This window comes from Otolemur garnettii, unplaced genomic scaffold, assembly GCF_000181295.1.
Source record: "Otolemur garnettii isolate 467f Iridium unplaced genomic scaffold, OtoGar3 scaffold00024, whole genome shotgun sequence".
In the NCBI taxonomy this organism is placed as follows: domain Eukaryota; kingdom Metazoa; phylum Chordata; class Mammalia; order Primates; family Galagidae; genus Otolemur; species Otolemur garnettii.
The window spans coordinates 19757192-19775260 of NW_003852419.1; the positions used below are offsets into that span (position 1 = coordinate 19757192).

At 36.5% G+C, this 18069-nt stretch overlaps 1 protein-coding gene across 3 annotated transcripts in view; it reads left to right on the forward strand.

Annotated features, from left to right (window-relative positions):
* EHBP1 (EH domain binding protein 1) overlaps nucleotides 1-18069 on the forward strand; it is a 381725-nt gene that overhangs the window by 59373 nt on the left and 304283 nt on the right. For all 3 annotated transcript variants that reach the window (XM_003787947.3, XM_003787948.3, XM_023512117.1), the window contains exons 3-4: nucleotides 4482-4539; nucleotides 12507-12602. In XM_003787947.3, the coding sequence (XP_003787995.1) occupies nucleotides 4482-4539; nucleotides 12507-12602 (154 nt within the window). The remainder of the gene's footprint in view (nucleotides 1-4481; nucleotides 4540-12506; nucleotides 12603-18069) is intronic.

Genomic DNA, 18069 nt, shown 5'->3' on the forward strand with positions numbered 1-18069 from the left:
ACACAGTAAAACTCTGTCTGAAAAAATAAATAAATAAATAGGGAGGCGCCTGTGGCTCAGTGAGTAAGGCACCGGCCCCATATACCGAGGGTGGCGGGTTCAAACCCAGCCCCAGCCAAACTGCAACAAAAAATAGCCGGGCGTTGTGGCGGGCGCCTGTAATCCCAGATACTTGGGAGGTGTAGGCAGGAGACTCGCTTGAGCCCCAGGAGTTGGGGGTTGCTGTGAGCTGTGATGCCACGGGACTCTACCCAGGGCGACAGCTTGAGGCCTGTCTCAAAAAAAAAAAGAAATGTCCCTTCTATACCAGTTTTCTTAAATGTTCTGATCATGAGGATGCTGGATATTACTATCAAAAGCTTTTTCTGCATCAATTGAGAGAATCATATGGTCTTTGTTTTTTAATTTGTTTAGGTGATGAATTATATTTATAGATTTATGTATGTTGAACCATCCTTGAGATCCTGGGATAAAACTCACTTGGTCGTGGTGTATAATTTGTTTGATGTGTTGCTGGATTTTGTTAGGATCTTGTTGAATATTTTCCCATCAATATTCATTAGTGATAGTGGTCTATAATTTTCTTTTCTTTTTGGGTCTTTTCCTGGTTTGGGTATCAAGGTGATGCTTGCTTCATAGAATGTGTTGGGTAGTATTCCTTCTTTTTCTATATTTTGAAAAAGGTTGAGTAATACAGGTACTAGTTACTCTTTAAAGGTTTGGTAGAATTCTGACATGAACCCATCTGGTTCCGGGCTTTTCTTTTTAGGGAGATTTTGTATAGTTGATGCTATTTCAGAACTTGATATAGGCCTGTTCTACCATTTCCACTTCATTCTGGCTAAGTCTTGGGAGGTGGCGTGCTGCTAAGTATTGGTCAGTTTCCTTCAGATTTTCATATTTCTGAGAATAAAGTTTCTTGTAATATTCATTAAGGATTTTTTTGACTTTCTAAGGGGTCTGTTGTTATTTTATCTTTACTGTTTCTGATTGATGAGATTAGAGATTTTACTCTTTTTTTCTTGGTTAGGTTGGCCGAAGGTTTATCTATTTTATTGACCTTTTCAAAAAACCAACTGTTTGATTTATTAATCTGTTGTATAATTCCTTTGTTTTCAATTTCATTTAATTCTGCTCTAATTTTGGTTATTTCTTTTCTTCTGTGGGTTTGGGATTGGAATGTTCTTCCTTTTCAGTTGCTTGAGATATCTCATTAAGTTGTTAACTTCCTCTCTTTCCGTTCTCTTGCAGTGCTATAAATTTCCCTCTTAGGACTGCCTTAGCAGTATACCAGAAGTTCTTATAATTCGTGTCTTCATTATTGTTTTGTTCCAAAAATTTGGTAATTTCCTTCTTAATCTCATGTATGACACAGCTATCATTAAGCATAAGGTTATTTAGTTTCCATGTTTTTGTGTGAGTATGCAGATTCCTATTGTTACTGGGTTCAACTTTTATTCCATGATAGTCCAAGAAGATGCAAGGTTGCTGTTCTTGGCCACTATCTGGCAGGGGGAGGTGAGGCCTGACAATCTTGGGTGCTTAATGGAGGCTGGGGCGGTTCACTCAGTTCCAGCCCTGCCCCTGATTGATATTGCTGACAGAACAGCACAATTTTGCAGAGCTTGTTTCTGTTCCTGTTTGAGGTGACAGAAACCATGACTCAGTTCCAGGCAGCAGCAAGCAGTTAGAGCTGCCTGCCCATAGCCACACACCCAGGGTACCACTTTGGATAGTCCTCGGGTGATTGGCCAAGTTCAAGAGGTCCAAATCAATGCCTCAGCTATGATCCCCTGAGGGCCGCGGATGCGTCTTAGCCTCAGTAAAGCAGTCCTCTGGCTCAGCCCTGCCCTGGGAATCTGCTGGCTTTCTGTGCGTGTATTCTAGTCCCTGTGCTCCCTTTACTCAAGTCCCAGATCTGTCTACTAGTGGCTGCCACTGGAGAAGGTGCCTGACTTCCTCTGGTTGCCCGGAGAGACAGGGCATGTCTGTCTGGGATAGGCCCAGGGGTGTGAGCCTTATTGTTCCCGCCACTGCCACTATTCTGGTCCTGGGGGCACTGCTGCTGCTCCTGTATGGTTCCCTCTCAGCTGACCATCCTCTCCTTACACTCCTGTGCCACAGAATCAGCACAGCTGAGCCAGGGCCCTTCCCCTGTCCACACCTCTCGAAAAAATGCCCAAGAATCTGGACTCCATGGGGGACAGGCTTCCAGACCTCGGGGTGAGAGTGGAGGGGAGTGCTCGGAGTTCAGAGGTGCAGGTAAAGAATATATACAGTTTTATATGGTTTTATGCCTGGGAGGAGAGTGCTATGGCACTCTAGTATGGATAGGAGGTCCAGTTTTTAGAGGGTCTCTCCCATGGGATGGAATGGGAGGATGTTTGAACTCTGCTCACTTGTTTGTATGGAGTTTACTGCGAGCCCTTCTCTTCGGGGAGGGGACTCCCATTCGCTTGATGATGGATTTAGTATCTTTTGTTTGTATCTTTGGGGTCACAGCTCGCCTCAGCGGGGTTGATTTGTTTTCTTCAACCTTCTCTCTTGGCTCAGCTCCAAACCATTGTATTACTTGCTAAACTTCTGTCTTTTAACTCTCCTTTTGGATGGGAGCCTCTGTGGAAAGCTGAAAGACACCATCTTACCTCTGCCCCCTGCACTCATTTTCTTAATTCAGTTGCTAACCTACTTACAACTAATAATTGAGTATTGGTTTTAAGCTTATTAAATCATTATTGCTAACAATGCAAACACGTCAATATATATGACTCTTCCCTTAAGTACTCCCACACGCACCCACAGTGTAGTCATCTAGGTAAAATATTCCAGCAACCCATCAATGCTTTTGAACAAATAGTTTACATTTGTTGGCAAGTTCCTCTTTTGTTAAAGCTGCCATCATTGATCATACCATCTTCCCAACTCCATCTATCACATAGTCATATGGCTCTTTATCCTATCATTTTCCTACTGGGTAGTTTACTTTTCTATATTGAACCAGGTGTTTTTGTTTTTCAGATTTTGTTTGTTTTTCCATTGGCACAATTCTGTCTTTGGATAGCAGTGCAGGTTTGTAGGCAAACCATTGGGGGAGGAATTTAAGGCTGGTGGCTTTTTATATATGTATAAATGTGTATATGTTTCATTTATTCTTATTTCACTTATGTAATTAAATGAAATAAGAGGAAAGTCTATTTCCTCTGAAAAAGTGAGGGATTCTGTGGTAAAATGAAGGAGACTCAGACAGTGGTGGTCACCAAAATAAGTATAGCATTCATTTCTTGATTAAGAAACTCTAAGATTTTGAAAATTGTAAATGTAAATGTAAGGTTTTATAAAAGTAAAATAACTGATAGCCATAGCCTTAATGTTTTCTATAAATGCAAAACAGAACTTAGTTGTATTATCTAAAATTGTATTGTTTTTGTTTGTCTTTATATTAGTGGAAGATAAAAATAAAGAAGAGAGATTTTAGAGGTAGAAGACCTGGATTTCAGTCTTGGTTTTGCCAGGGCTTTTGATTTCAAAGTTATTTAACTTCTCAGTTCAAGTTTATAAACTAGGGATAATAATATGTGCCTTGCCTATTTTTAAGTACTATATGTTTTATTATGAAGATAATTGAGATGATTATACTATGTTTTAAAAACCGTAAGCATTATTCATAAAATAGAGATGTAAAAGTAATGTAACCCATAGTTTTAAATTATTTTGGAAGTGCTCCCTTTGTGCTTGTTTTCTCCAGATTAAAGGGGATAATGTACTAGATGCAGTGGCTTATACCTGTAATCCTAGCTAGTACTCTGGGAGGCTGAGTTGGGCAGATTTCTTGAGCTTAGGAGTTCAAGACCAGCCTGAGCAAGAATGAGACCTGGTCTCTACTAAAAATAGAAAAAAATAGTAGTAGTCCCAGCTACTTGGGAAAAACTGAGGCAAATAGATAGCTTGAGCTCAGGAATTCAAGAACAGCCTGAGTAAAAAGAAAACCTTGTTTCTACTAAAAAAACAGAAAAAATTAGCCAGATGTTGTGGTGAGCACCTATGGTCCCAGTTACTTGGGAGGCTGGCGGAGGAAGATTACTTGAACCCAGGAATTTAAGGTTGCTGTTAGCTAGGCTGGGCAACAGAGTGAAAAAGTCTCCAAAAAGGGGTGTGTGTGTGTTAGAAGTGTGATATTAATTTTTGGTGAAGATTTGTGTGTGCTTTTTTTCTTTTTAAAGTAGTAGCTAACCCTAAATATTTTATTTTACTTGGTAGGTCCCTATGGATTGACTTACTAAGGTATTTTTAGAAAAATGTGAAGAGGAAATATTAGTTATATAAACTAGAATATACCTGTATTTCAACATCTTTATTGTAATATGACTACTCTATGTTATCTAAAGCAAATGACATTTTTGCCCTTTTAAAGGTACTGAAACTAACCTTTATTAACTTGGTTTAAGATAAATTATATTAAATTTCTTTTTCCTATTTGTCAGGCAACCAGATAAACTGGTGGTAGTTTGGACAAGAAGAAGCCGGAGGAAGTCTTCTAAGGTTAGTGTTTCTTCTGATTTTTTTCCCAAATGTTGAATTCAACTTTTAGTCAAATTAATAAGCTGCTCTGGTTCAAGTATAGAACATTTTAAAATATTATTTCATTTTATATATATATATATGTATGTATATGTGTGTATATATATATATATATATCCCCCCAATTATCTACTGAAAGTGGATTGGTCAGATGCTATCAATTTTTTAAACTATTATTCTTAAAATGGAGTCATATGCCTGAGTTTTGATATTGGATTTGATAGTAGCCATGGTTTGAATGGGTTCCTTATCCCTCCCTTTTCAAAAATCAGGTGCTGCCAATGTGATAACATTAGAAGATGAGGTCTTGGCTCGGCACCTATAGCTCAACCAGCTAAGGCGCCAGCCACGTACACCTAAGGTGGCGGGTTCGAATCCCCAGCCCGGACCCGCCAAACAACAATGACGGCTGCAACCAAAAAATAGCCGGGCGTTGTGGCGGGCGCCTGTGGTCCCAGCTACTTGGGAGGCGGAGGCAGGAGACTCGCTTGAGCCCAGGAGTTGGAGGTTGCTGTGAGCTGTAATGCCACGGCACTCTATCCAGGGGGACAGCTAGAGGCTCTGTCTCAAAAAAAAAAAAAAAAAAAAAAAGAAGATGAGGTCTTTAACAATGTTGAATTGTTATTAAAAATTTGAAAATTCTTTTCTCCTCCTTACAAATAAAACTATCAGTATAAAAAAATAAAAATCTTAGAAAAACCCTGTTTTTCTTCTGCAGTGTAGCAATGGATTCAGATAATTCATTACTCCTTACATATTATACTCTAACTTCTTGGAATCTGAATAAATATTGGGTACAGTTTTGTAAATGTTATCTGTTTAATCATTAAATTTTAACAGTATAGTACAGAGAAATTAAATAATTATCATGTTACTCAAGGTTACTGTCTTAGTTCATTTCTTTTGCTATGACAATACATTTCAGACTTGAGTATTTTATAAAGAACAGAAATTTATTTTTTCATGGTTCTGGAGTCTGGGAAGTCTAAGGTCAAGGTGCCAGCATTTGGAGTTTTTACTTTTAACTATGTTTTGGTGTTTGAACTACACAGTAATCTGGTTTTGTTTGTTTGTTTGTTTGGGTTTTTTTGTCTGTATGCTTTCTATTTATCCTTGCTGATTCTATGTATATTTATCTTTTTAATATGGTACCCAGAACTTTAGAATGGCCTCCTGGATAAGCCAACTTATTGTCTGATTAGACAGTGAAATAGTAAGGTACGTTGCCTTAGTTAACTTAGTTCTCACCTGGGCACAGTGGTGCGCACCTATTATCTTAGCACTCTGGGAGTCAAGAGGGCAGATCGCCTGAACTCAGGAGTTTGATGAGACCAGCCTGAGCAAGAGTAAGATGCTGTCTCTACTAAAAATAGAAAAACTAGCCAGGCTTTGTGGTGGGTGCCTGTAGTCCCAGCTACTCCGGAGGCTGAGGCAAAAGAATCACTTAAGTCTAAGAGTTTGAGGTTGCTGTGAGGAATGATGTCAGGGCATTCAACTCAGGGCAACAGAGTTAGACTCTTTCAAACAACAACAACAAACTGTAAAGTTTAGTTCTCTGTTTGTCCACTTTCTTGGGTACATGTCCGTTTTTATAACTAAACATGCAAGGAGCTCGTTGAGGAATCAGTTTTGTTACAGAAAATAATTACCATGGAAAATTAACAAAGCATGTAACTTTCCTACCTCTTCTCTTTAAGCCTTGGCATAACAAAGATTTTGTCAGGTTGCATTTGGTTTGTGTATGCTTAAATAAATTATTCATGTGACAGTAGAAATATGTGACAATAGAAAGCAGGGCAATTATGATAGACCAGAATAATTATGACAAAGTAGTCCTGTTGCCTTAAATCCTGTTTTCTAACTAGAAATTTAGGCTCACAGAGAGATAGGAGAATTCCAGCAGGAAACCATACCTTTAAAATTCTCACCAGTTTTTTGATGGCATTACCACCTTTACTTCCTTGCTTCTAGCTGCAAGCTTTACCTAACAGTGGTGATGTTAGCAATTCTAAGATGATTTTATATATGACATCTAAAACATATGGGTATATACAGTTTTAAAAATTGAAAATTTTCAGTGTAACAAGTATATGGCAATTGTAAACTTCCAGTGAAATATTTTCATTTTGCAAGAGTCAGAAATGACAAGTGAGTGCTTACTTTGTATTTAGTATTATACCACATACACATCTTTTACATAAGGTATGATATGAAATCCTTAGAAAATGAGGCATTTTATAGTCAGTGCCCAGACAGAGAAATGTTGTCTTTTTCCTGGGTCTGCTTTTGGCAGATGTCAAAGGATCTTTGATGAGATTTTAAAAAGTGAGAAAAACTGTGTAAGACAACCTGGATAATGTCTCCTAATTCCTTCTACCATTATCTGTACTAGGATACTGGCAAGTGGTTAAATAATTTGCTAAGGAGCTAAACAGCTGTACATATGCTCCTGTGCCTATTATTTTCTAGGGAAATCCTTTCTGTTACCCTGAATGAAAACTGATCAGGGTTCTCATATTGCTGGGGTTTGACAGAATGATATATATATATATATATATATATATGTATATATATATATTTTATATCAACCTCTTAGGAACCTAAATTACTGCCTCCGTGGATTAGGATAGTTAGATGTTTATTACCATAACTGTTTGTAGCTACCTCTATTAGACTTTTATTTCTTTTTTAGCTTCTTGAATTAGTACCGTTTGAAGTAAAAGTTGTAGCAAGTTCTTGGAATGTAGAAACACCATTTTATTTTTCTTGTTTGCTGCTTTGTACATCCTTAGTTTCCTCTTCAGTAAACTTCACTGGTTCTCTGTTTTCTGCTAGTGTAGTCATCCCTTGATATACTTGGGGGTTAGTTACAGGACACCTGTGTATACCCAAATCCACACATAATCAGGTTCCATAGTTGGTCCTGAAGAACCTATATTCAAGAAGTTGGCCCTCTATTTATATTTGCATCCTCTTTTTTTTTTGAGACAGAGCCTCAAGCTGTCCCCCTGGGTAGAGTGCTATGGCTTCACTGCTCACAGAAACCTCCAACTCCTGGGCTCAAGCGAGTCTCCTGCCTCAGCCTCCCAAGTAGCTGGGACCACAGGCCCCCGCCACAACACCCGGCTATTTTTTGGTTGCAGCCATTATTGTTGTTTGGTGGGTCCGGGCTGTATTTAAACCCGCCACCTTAGGTGTATGTGGCTGGCGCCTTAGCCACTTGAGCCACAGGCACCGAGCCGACACTGTACTTTTAATCTGTATTTGAAAAAGTCCACTTATAAGTGGACCTGCATAGTTTAAACCAATGTTATTCAAGGGTCTACTATATATAATAATTGGCTAAAGGCTGGCACTAACTGGATTCATTGTCAGCTAGTTAGCTAGACTAATTGATATTGTTACATACCTCAAGAAATATCGAAAGTCAGTCCATTTGATTGGACTTTTTTTGCTGGGGAAAGAGATGCTGGATAGAATGATAAGAAAGTAGCAATGTACTAGCACACCTGTATCTCCATTTATTAATTTAAAAAAAGGTTTTAGTGCTAAGAAGATTTTATTTTTGTTTAGCAATCTAATTACCATTCCCAAATACAAGACAGGATTGAAAGAGATCAGTTAGAGGACCAGGCTTTCGGGTACCTGGGAAAATTATCTGAAACTACTATCTTCTAACTCTGCTTAGTTAGGACATCTCCACTTTACCTGCTTTTCCCACTTTTGATCTCTGTGTCATATCCAGAAGTGTTAAGTCCTTAGGGATAGAAAACTGTTTTTTTTTTTTTTCTTTGAAACAGAGTCTTATTTTGTTACTCTCGGTAGAGTGCCCTGGTGTTATAGCTCATAGCAACGTCTTACTCTTGGGCTCAAGTGATTCTCTTGCCTCAGCCTCCCAAGTAGCTGGGACTACAGGTGCCTGTCACAATGCTGGGCTATTTTTAGAGATGAGGTCTCACTGTGGCTCAGGCTGGCCTTGAACCTATGAGCTCAGGCAATCCACCCACCTTGGCCTCCCAGAGGGCTAGGATTACAGGTGTGAGCCACCACACCTGGCCAGAAGACTGTTTTCTTGACTACTGTGTGAATCTGGGATAGAGCTGGGTATGACGTGTGTTGGATGAAGAACTCTGAATCATGAGGAGTCTGGATTCCACTGATTACTAGTATGGGTTCAAGCAAATCATTTACTCTTTGGTTGCTTCAATTTTCTTATTAGGGTTTGGATTAGATCTCCTATCGATATCTTGCTGAAAGAGACTGAAAGAAATAGTTGATGGTTATTTTTCATTGAAAATTTTATAAATATTCTGTCTTTCCTGTGATGGCTAAGAAGAAATGTTCAATTATTATAGCCTTTTTCTTATGTTTCTATTGTATGATGAGGCTATGAAAATATAATTGTGGGAAGCTTGAAAAGACTAGAAAAATAGCTTGATTTACCATCACTACATATAAGAATTAGGGTTGTCATAAGTTTTCAGAATAAGTATGTAGAGTTTTGATTAGACATTAAGATAGGCAGAAATTTACTTTTCAAAATGGAAATTGTTTACTTTGTGAAGTTTTTCTTCTAGAGCTGTGAACAAGCATGGAAATAGGCTGGGAAGTAGAGGATTCTCCAGAGATGATGTTTTTTAATCAACAAAACTCATTTCTTTTCCTTTGGCTATAGTGTGCTAAGTCTCTTGTGGTTAAGTGTCTACATCCCTTTCCTTACCTGAGGTTCATGGTAGGGCACAATGTATAGAAAATAGAGGGAGAGTTATTTATAATCTGTGAGTTGGATTTGGAATACACTGTTAAATCTATACCTTCTGCTGGCATTTTAACTATTATATGATGTGATAAGATTTGCATAGGCATAAGTTTCCATGATCTTGATCCCTTTTCAGTTCCATGGCCTGGGTTCAAATTGAAGATCTGGATTTAAATTTGAAATCACTTACTTGCTATGCTATGTTGGGCAAATCTGTGCCTCAGTTTCCCTGTATATTAAATCTGCCCTTTGATATGCAATTGCATACATATACTCTAACTTCTTTCCTGTAACTATGGAAGAATGTGTGTGCTTCCATCTGGAAAAGGTCAGATTGTTTTCATTGTGTACCATTAAGGACATTACTCTAGAAATTCTGCCTTTTTTTCTCTTGTATCCTTAAATTTTCCTTCTCAATTGGATATTTCCCATCCACATAAAAATATTTTCCTCTTCTTAAAATTTCTCTTCTGGCACTAGTTCCTGCACTAATACTAACCTGTTTTCTTTTATTCTCTTTCAGCAAAACCCTCAGAGTAGTTGAATGTGTAGTTGAATGTATAGGTTCTTTTTATTTCATTTTTAAAAATTATTTATTTATTTATGAGACAGAGTCTTATTCTGTTGCCTTGGGGTTGAGTGCCCTGGTGTCATCATATCTCATAGTAACTTAAACTCTTAGGCTCAAGTAGTCCATTTGCCTTAGCCTCCTGAATAGCTAGGACTACAGGTACCTGCCACAATGCCTGGTTAATTTTTTTTCTATTTTTAGTAGAGATGGGGTCTTGCTTTTGCTCAGGCTGGTCTCTAACTCCTGAGCTCAAGTAATCTGCCTATCTTGGCCTCCCAAAGTATTAAGATTACAGGCGTGAGCCATGGCACCCAGCCTGTAATCGGTTCTTTTTAATTTCTTCCCTACTGTTCTTTCTAGAATCCATTCTAATCAGGCCTTTGCTCTCTCATCACACTTCTTTTGTGTGGTTATCAGTAGCTTGTGTTTTTTTTTAAATCCAGCGGTCATTTTTCAGACTGCATCCTCTTTGACCTGTTGTTAACATTTAGCTCTGTTGATTGCTCTCTTCTCCTTTAAACATTTTCTTCACTAGATTTCCAGGATATCTACTGTATCCTCCTGGCTTCTCTTCTACTTCAACTGATGTGCCTTTGCTGATCCTTCCTCATTTTCCTTACTTGTTAATGTTGTGCTCCATGACTAAGTCCTTGGAATGTTGTTACATTCTCTATCTGTACTCACTCCCTTGGGATAATCTCCATTCATAAATTTTGAGTATTACTTGTGTGCTGATAATTCTGAAATTTATATCTTCAGATACATATGTCCAGCTGCCTATTTGAATATCCACACTTGAATGTCTAATAGGCAACTCATATTTAACATTTATAAAACTGAGTTCCTGAACTTTTTTTCTAAACCTATCCTTCTTGCACTCTTGCCTCCTACACATTATTAGCAATTCTTTCTTCTAGTTGCTCAAGGGCAAAAGCCTTAGAATCAACCCTGACTACTTTCTTTGTCTCACACAACTAGCAAATCTTATTGACTGTATGTGGAAAATGTACCAGGGATCTGACCACTTTGTACATGTACCACTTTTCTGACAACCCAGGCCAAGTCACCATCTTCTCTTCCCTGGATTGTTTGTAGTACCTTAATTGGTCTCCTTATTTCCTTCGTATGTCTGGAGCCTATTCTTGACACTTTAGCCAATGTGAGTTTGTGGAAACATAACTTAAGTTGTCAGTCCTCTGCTTAAAACTCTTCAGTGGCTTCCCATCGTGCTCAAAGTACAAGCCAGTGTCTTTGCAGTGACCTATTAGGACCTTATGTAATTGGGCCCTCCATTATTTCTCTGACCTCATCTTCTACTACTTTTCTTTTAACCATCCTGCTCCAGCCACATTCCCCTTGTTGTTATATAAATGTCTCAGCACTTTTCCAGTGACTGTTTCTTCTTTCTAAAAAGTTCTTCTCATGTGCTTACATGTCTGATTCCTTTCTTCCTTACAGTCATCTTTCAAGTTTCACCTTCTCAATGAAGTCTTCTCTGACCACCCTATTGAAAAATATTACCTTTTCTTGTCCCCTCCATTTTTCTTTTTTTGTTCCCATAGCACTTACCTCCCCTAACATATGGTACACTTTACTTATTTTGTCTCTTCTTACTATCCACCAAGGCAGATTGTTTTTCATTTTTCCAGTGCCTAGAACAGTGCTTGGCAGAAAGAATCAATTGTGTGAATGAATGAGTAGAAAGTACCTCAAAGAATTATTATGCAGATTAAATGAGTTTACTATATACATGAATTCTTACAACATGAGCTGACACATAAAGTACTCCATAGTGTTAATTTTTGTCATCATCTTCATAGCATCCATGTACAGTCCTGTAGCTCGTAGAGATGAAGACTTTGTTGAGGTATCTTGGTGTGTCATCTTCTACTAGCTCAACTTTGACTGAAAAGGCCACAAAGGAAAAACTGTGATAGTGACATTCAAATTTTGACAATGGGGATTCCTTAAGGAATGTTGATAATCTAGTTCCTTTTTTTAACAAGGAAAAAAAAATCACTATCAGAAGTAATACCTAAAAACCTGCTATTCTTTTCTTCTTTTTTTGCAGTTTTTGACCAGGGCTGTGTTTGAACCTGCCACTTCTGGCATATGGGGCCAGTGCCTTACTCCTTTGAGCCACAGGCACCACCCAAAACTGCTATTCTTTTTTACTTGCTCCAGTTAACATGATAGTTTAGTGGGAAATGAACTTAAATGCAAAGTACACAATTAGTTTCTTCTTTTAAGGAATAAATTTGCCTTTAAGTTGGTACTTGCAAAAATAATTTTTAAAATCTCTCCTAATAAAATTTTTATCTAATCAGAAATAGTAGCTTTTGGAAACATGAGACATCTGATTTTTGCATCTTATTTTTTATATGTGTAAGAGGTTGAAGGTTTATTTACAGATAGTAATCTGTACCTATCATGTGACATAACTGTCATCCCCTAAGCTTAATGCTTGAAATGCTTTATTTTTATTTTAGGGAGATTGCAGATGTAATGGATAGTTAAATAGTGTCAATATACTGTTGTAAATTATTAACATTGCTTTTCCTATACTTCACATTGAAGCTATCATTTTTATTCTGGTAGGCACATAGCTGGCAACCTGGAATAAAAAATCCATACCGTGGTGTTGTTGTATGGCCTGTTCCTGAAAACATTGAAATCACTGTAACACTTTTTAAGGTAAGTTCCATTTTTATAGGTGATAGTATTTATCATCTAATCATGGCTCTAAATGACCAGATATTTCAGTGTTCATTGTTCTGTACATTTGTGTCTAATCTTGTACCTAATATGGATTACTTTTAGGGATACCACAGTTCATAACAAAAGCAAAGGCATCCCAGTATTTTGTAGTCTATAAAGTCAACAGGGTTCCCTGGTAATTTGGGGATCTTTTTGAACTTGTTTACAAGTAAGATCAGCTAAGATAACTACTTTTATCACTTCTTATGTATACCCACATCACAGCAAACTTTAAAGTGCCTTTACAGTGGAAAACTGAGGTTTGTAGAGTTCTTAAGTCCTAATTCAGCCTTCTTTGACAACAATATGCTTTAAAATTCATATCCGATAGGTACTTTATTGATGTTAAAATATGATATTTTTAATTGATACTAATAAGTGATGTAGTTTAAAAGCAAAACACTGATTGAAACTTGAAGTGCATATTCAAAACATAGCTGTTAATATACCTTCCTGCTTGTTTTATATTTGTCTTTTCTTGAAAAATGTTCCATATTTCTTGAAATATTATAAAATAGTCTTTACATATGGTAATTAAACACTAGATTATTTACTTTCCTAACCAACTCTTTACTTCCTCCAAAAAAAAAAAATGGTGGGGACAAGTATGTCCTAGTTTTTAGGCTTTTGGAAGGTGATGGAATTAGAAAATAAATGCTTTATTTCCACTTTGACTCATTCAAATCGTGTTGAAGATAACTTCTACAGAAGGAGGAGGGCAGTTTGTCAAGCATAATTTAATAACAGAATGTTTGTGAAAATCCACTAAATATTTTCGGACATGAAGTTAAAGTAGAACAAAATGATATGGCTTAACATGTATAACATTACTCGATTATGTTTGTCATGTATACATCATATCATATCGTCTCATCCCTTATTTCTCTGTGAGCAAATCGATAGGTGCTGTTCCTTTTTTTTTTGAGACAGAGTCTTAAGTTGAAGCCCTGGGTAGAGTGCTATGGTGTCATAGCTCACAGCAACCTCTAACTCGGGCTCAAATGATCCTTTTGCCTCAGTCTTTCTATTTTTAGTAGAGACGGGGGTCTTGCTTTTGCTCAGGCTGTTCTCAAATTCTTGAGTTCAAGCAATCCTCCTGCTTCAGCCTTCGAGAGTGCTAGGATTACAGGCATGAGCCCCCGTACCCAGCCACTGCTGTTCCTTTTTTTCAAGATAGTCAGAATTACCCTATTGTCCTTCAACTAGCTGTCATAAAAGCCAGTTATTAAACCCCTCTTCTCCATGTTTCTCCTACCAAAGTTATGCACTAAGTTTGGTAGTTAAGAGCAGTATCTTTGGTGTCAGACGAATCTTTATATGCATTAGTTTATTTAATTCTCATAGCAAGTCTAAGTTTCTATAATTATTGTCATTTTACTAATAAGGAAACTGAGACTAGAGAGAAAAGTAACTTGTCCAAATACACTGTGATTTAGTCCTATTCATTCCTCTACTCTATACTGCCCACTGTGTAGGCAGTTGTGAATATTGATTACAACAGTAAGATCTCTAACATGCTTGAAGAAGACTTTTAAGTAATCTCTTGGGTATTTTGCTCTAGTCTATTCAAATTGATGAAGCATATGAGTGGACATAGTTATATAACTTTTAAAAAAAATGATGATAGAGAACAAGGGGTTAGAATACTGCTGATAAACAGCTGAAAGCCGTGTGTTTAGGGAAAAGATATACAGCAACTGAGTGATTCTGAGTTGAAAGTGGCTGTCAAAATGTTTGCTTGGAGGATTAGGAGATAAATGTAGTCTTCAAGTACTGATGAGAATGTTCAGCATATCCTTATCACTGAACTTTTGTGACTTTGAGTGTTAGTATGTAGGGACAAAACCAAACACTCCTTCCTTTCCAGTATGCTATATTAAACATTTCTGCTCAGTTGTGCTATTGAGGCAACCTTGTGACCTTTTTCAATATTTAAATGAGTATTTTTCACTGATAGCTTTTACCTTATGACTCCCTCTATGCCCCCAAAATTCTTGTATAAAAGCAGGAAAGTAAAACAGAACAAAAACGAAACAACTTTTTATTCTTTCATGATAGTTTTTGAATCTTGTTTTTTGAACAACATTTGAAGTATTCAAGTGAAAAACTTCATATTCTTTCCTTTTTTAAAACTTATGCTTAATCTTATAATTCATTTAATCTTGAAACTTGCGGATAGGGAATAACTACTCTGAACCCTTTTGTCCGCATTGAGTAGTAATCACAGAGTTATGCTCATAGAGGAGGTGCTTTTTAAGAAAGTTACCAGTGTTTCATTTTCCATGATTTAAATCAGATTAATTTCTGCCTTTAAAATTTGAATTAAATTGAAAATAGCCATTTCTAGTACATTTTTTTTATAAAAGCCTTTTAAGGTTTTGAGAAGGAAAATGGCTCTTCAAGTCATTTTCAATTTTTTTCTTTAGCGCAGTGCTAAGGAGCCAATAGAAGGAGAATAAGATATAAAGAAGACGTACTTGATTTAAGCCAGAAGCAATTCTCATTACAAATGTTTTGATCTGGTCAGTAATATAAATAGTTAACTACATAGAGATTTTTAAATGCCTATAAAACGAATAACATTGCTGATTATTTTATATATATATTTTGTCTTTTTTTTTCTTTCAAAACTAAGCATTCCTAATTATGTATGAAATCAGCACATTGTACCCCATAAATGCATTAATGTATACATGATCTATATGTTTATTATTTAATAAAAAATAAAATAAAATAAATATTTTTAAAGCATTTTAATTTAATTAGATACTTCATTAAAAAAATAAAAGTTTTTTAAAGGTGTTTATTTTTATTTTTATTATTTTTTTATTTTCTCTCTCTATATACATGTGTTTATTTGGTTTCCACTTTTTGCCTTCACAGAATTAAAAAGGCTTAAAATTTAATAACAATAATAATGTTTAAGATAAGGACTAGAAACAAAAACCTTATAAAGAACAAATTAAGATAAATACATTCAGAAAAGAAATCAGATGATTGCTACAATGAAACATTGAGGAATAATAATGCTATAAAAGTAACATTCACATTGTCAGACAACAGTATGTCTATCATAGAATGCTCTGAGGTTCAGTAGGGAGTCATCAGTCAACTACTTCTTATTTTTTTTTCCAAAATCTCAAAAAATAGACGACTGACATTTATAAATAAAAATAGAAGATAATTTCAAAAAACAGATCATGCCAAATCTTACAATAGAAAAAGAAGAAATACTTCAAAATCATTTTACTTCATCTGGATATACCAGATATTGAAACTGGAAAAAAAAATTATTATAAAGGGAAATTATAAACACATTTCACTTGTAAATGATGCAATATCCTAAACAACATACTAACAAGTTGAATTAAAAATTAATGTTCAAGTAATGTACTTTGGTCAAAATTAAATCCAATTTATATGAGAATTAGTCACTATTTTCTTTTCTTTTTTTTCTTCTTTTCTTTTCTTTCACTCGCTTCCTCCTCTCTCTGTCTGCTCTCCCCTTCCCCCATGCCCCACCATGTCATTAATTGTCCTCATATCAAAGTTGATATATAGGATTCATGTTCTCCATTCCAGTAATGCTTCACTAAGAATGTGTTCCACCTCAATCCAGGTTAATACAAATGCTGCAAAATCTCCACCACAGCTTGCCAATCCATTCTTGGATTGAGGGGCGTTTAGGCTATTTCCACATTTTAGTGATTGTAAGTTGAGCTGCAATAAACAGTCTAGTACAAGCATCTTTAAGTTTTTTTTCCCTTCTGGATAGATGCCCAGTAGTGGGATTGCAGGATCAAATGGGAGGTCTAGGTTGAGTTCTTTGAGGTTTCTCCACACTTCCTTCCCAAAAGGTTGTATTAGTTTGCAGTCTCACCAAAAGTGTAAAAATGTTCCTTTCTCTCCACATCCATGCCAGCATCTGCAGTTTTGAGATTTTGTGATATTGGGCCATTCTTGCTGGGTAAGTTAGATGATATCTCAGGGTGGTTTTAATTTGCATTTCTCTAATAATTAGGGATGATGTTTGCTAGCCAGTCGTCTGTCTTCTTTAGAGAAGGTTCTGTCCACCTCTCTTCCCCATTGATGTATGGGATTGTTGTTTTTTTTCTTGTGGATTAATTTAAGTTCTGTATAGATCCTAGTAAACTTTGTCTGATTCAAAATATGCAAATATCCTTTCCCATTGGGTAGGTTGTCTATTTGCTTTGGTTGTTGTCTCCTTGGTTGTATAGAAGCTTTTCAGTTTAATGAAATCGCATTTGTTTATTATTGCTGTTGTTGCTATTGCCATGGCAGTCTTCTTCATAAAGTCTTTCCCCAGGCCAATATCTTCTAGTGGTTTCCCTATTCTTTCTTTGAGGATTTTTATCATTTCATGCCTTAAATTTATCTTTATCCATCTTGAATCAATTTTTGTGAGTAGAGAAAGGTGTGGGTCCAGTTTCAGTCTTTTACATGTGGTTATCCAGTTCTCCCAGCACCATTTATTGAATAGGGAGTCTTTCCCCCAGTGGGTATTCTTGTTTGGTTTATTGAATATTAGGTGGTTGTAAGTTGTTGGTTTTATTTCCTGGTTTTCTATTCGATTCCAAATGTCTATGTTTCTATTTTTGTGCCAGTACCATGCTGTCTTGACCACTATGGCCTTGTAGTATAGCCTAAAATCTGGTATGGTGATACCCCCGACTTTGTTTTCATTACTAAGAACTGCCTTAGCTATACAGGTTTTTTTCTGGTTCCATACAAAACGCAGAATTATTTCAAAAAATTGAGGAGGAAGGAATCTTCCCCAACATGTTCTATGAAGCACCCTGACACCAAAACCAGGAAAAGACCCAACTAAAAAGGAGAACTTTAGACTGATTTCACTAATGAATATAGATGCAAAAATTCTCAACCGAATCCTAGCCAATAGGTTACAGCTTATCAGCAAAAAAGTCACACATCATGATCAAGTAGGTTTCATTCCAGGGATGCAAGGCTGGTTTAATATACATAAATCCATAGACGTCATTCACCATATTAACAGAAGCAAAAACAAAGACCATATGATCCTCTCAAGAGATGCAGAAAAAGAATTTGATAAAATCTAGCATCCCTTTCTAATTAGAACACTGAAGAGTTTAGGCATAGGTAGCACATTTCTTAAATGATTGAAGCTATCTGTGATAAATCCACAGCTAATGTTTTACTGAATGGAGTTAAACTGAAAGCTTTTCCACTTAGAACTGGAACCAGATAAGGTTGTCTTCTGTTGCCATTACTATTCAACATAGTGCTCTAGTCTCCATCTCGTACAGCTCTATCAATATTGTGATTAACATCTCATACCTCAGAAAATCACCTGTTGCCCAGATAATATTCAGCAAGATATATATGCTATTTTTTTTTTTTTTTT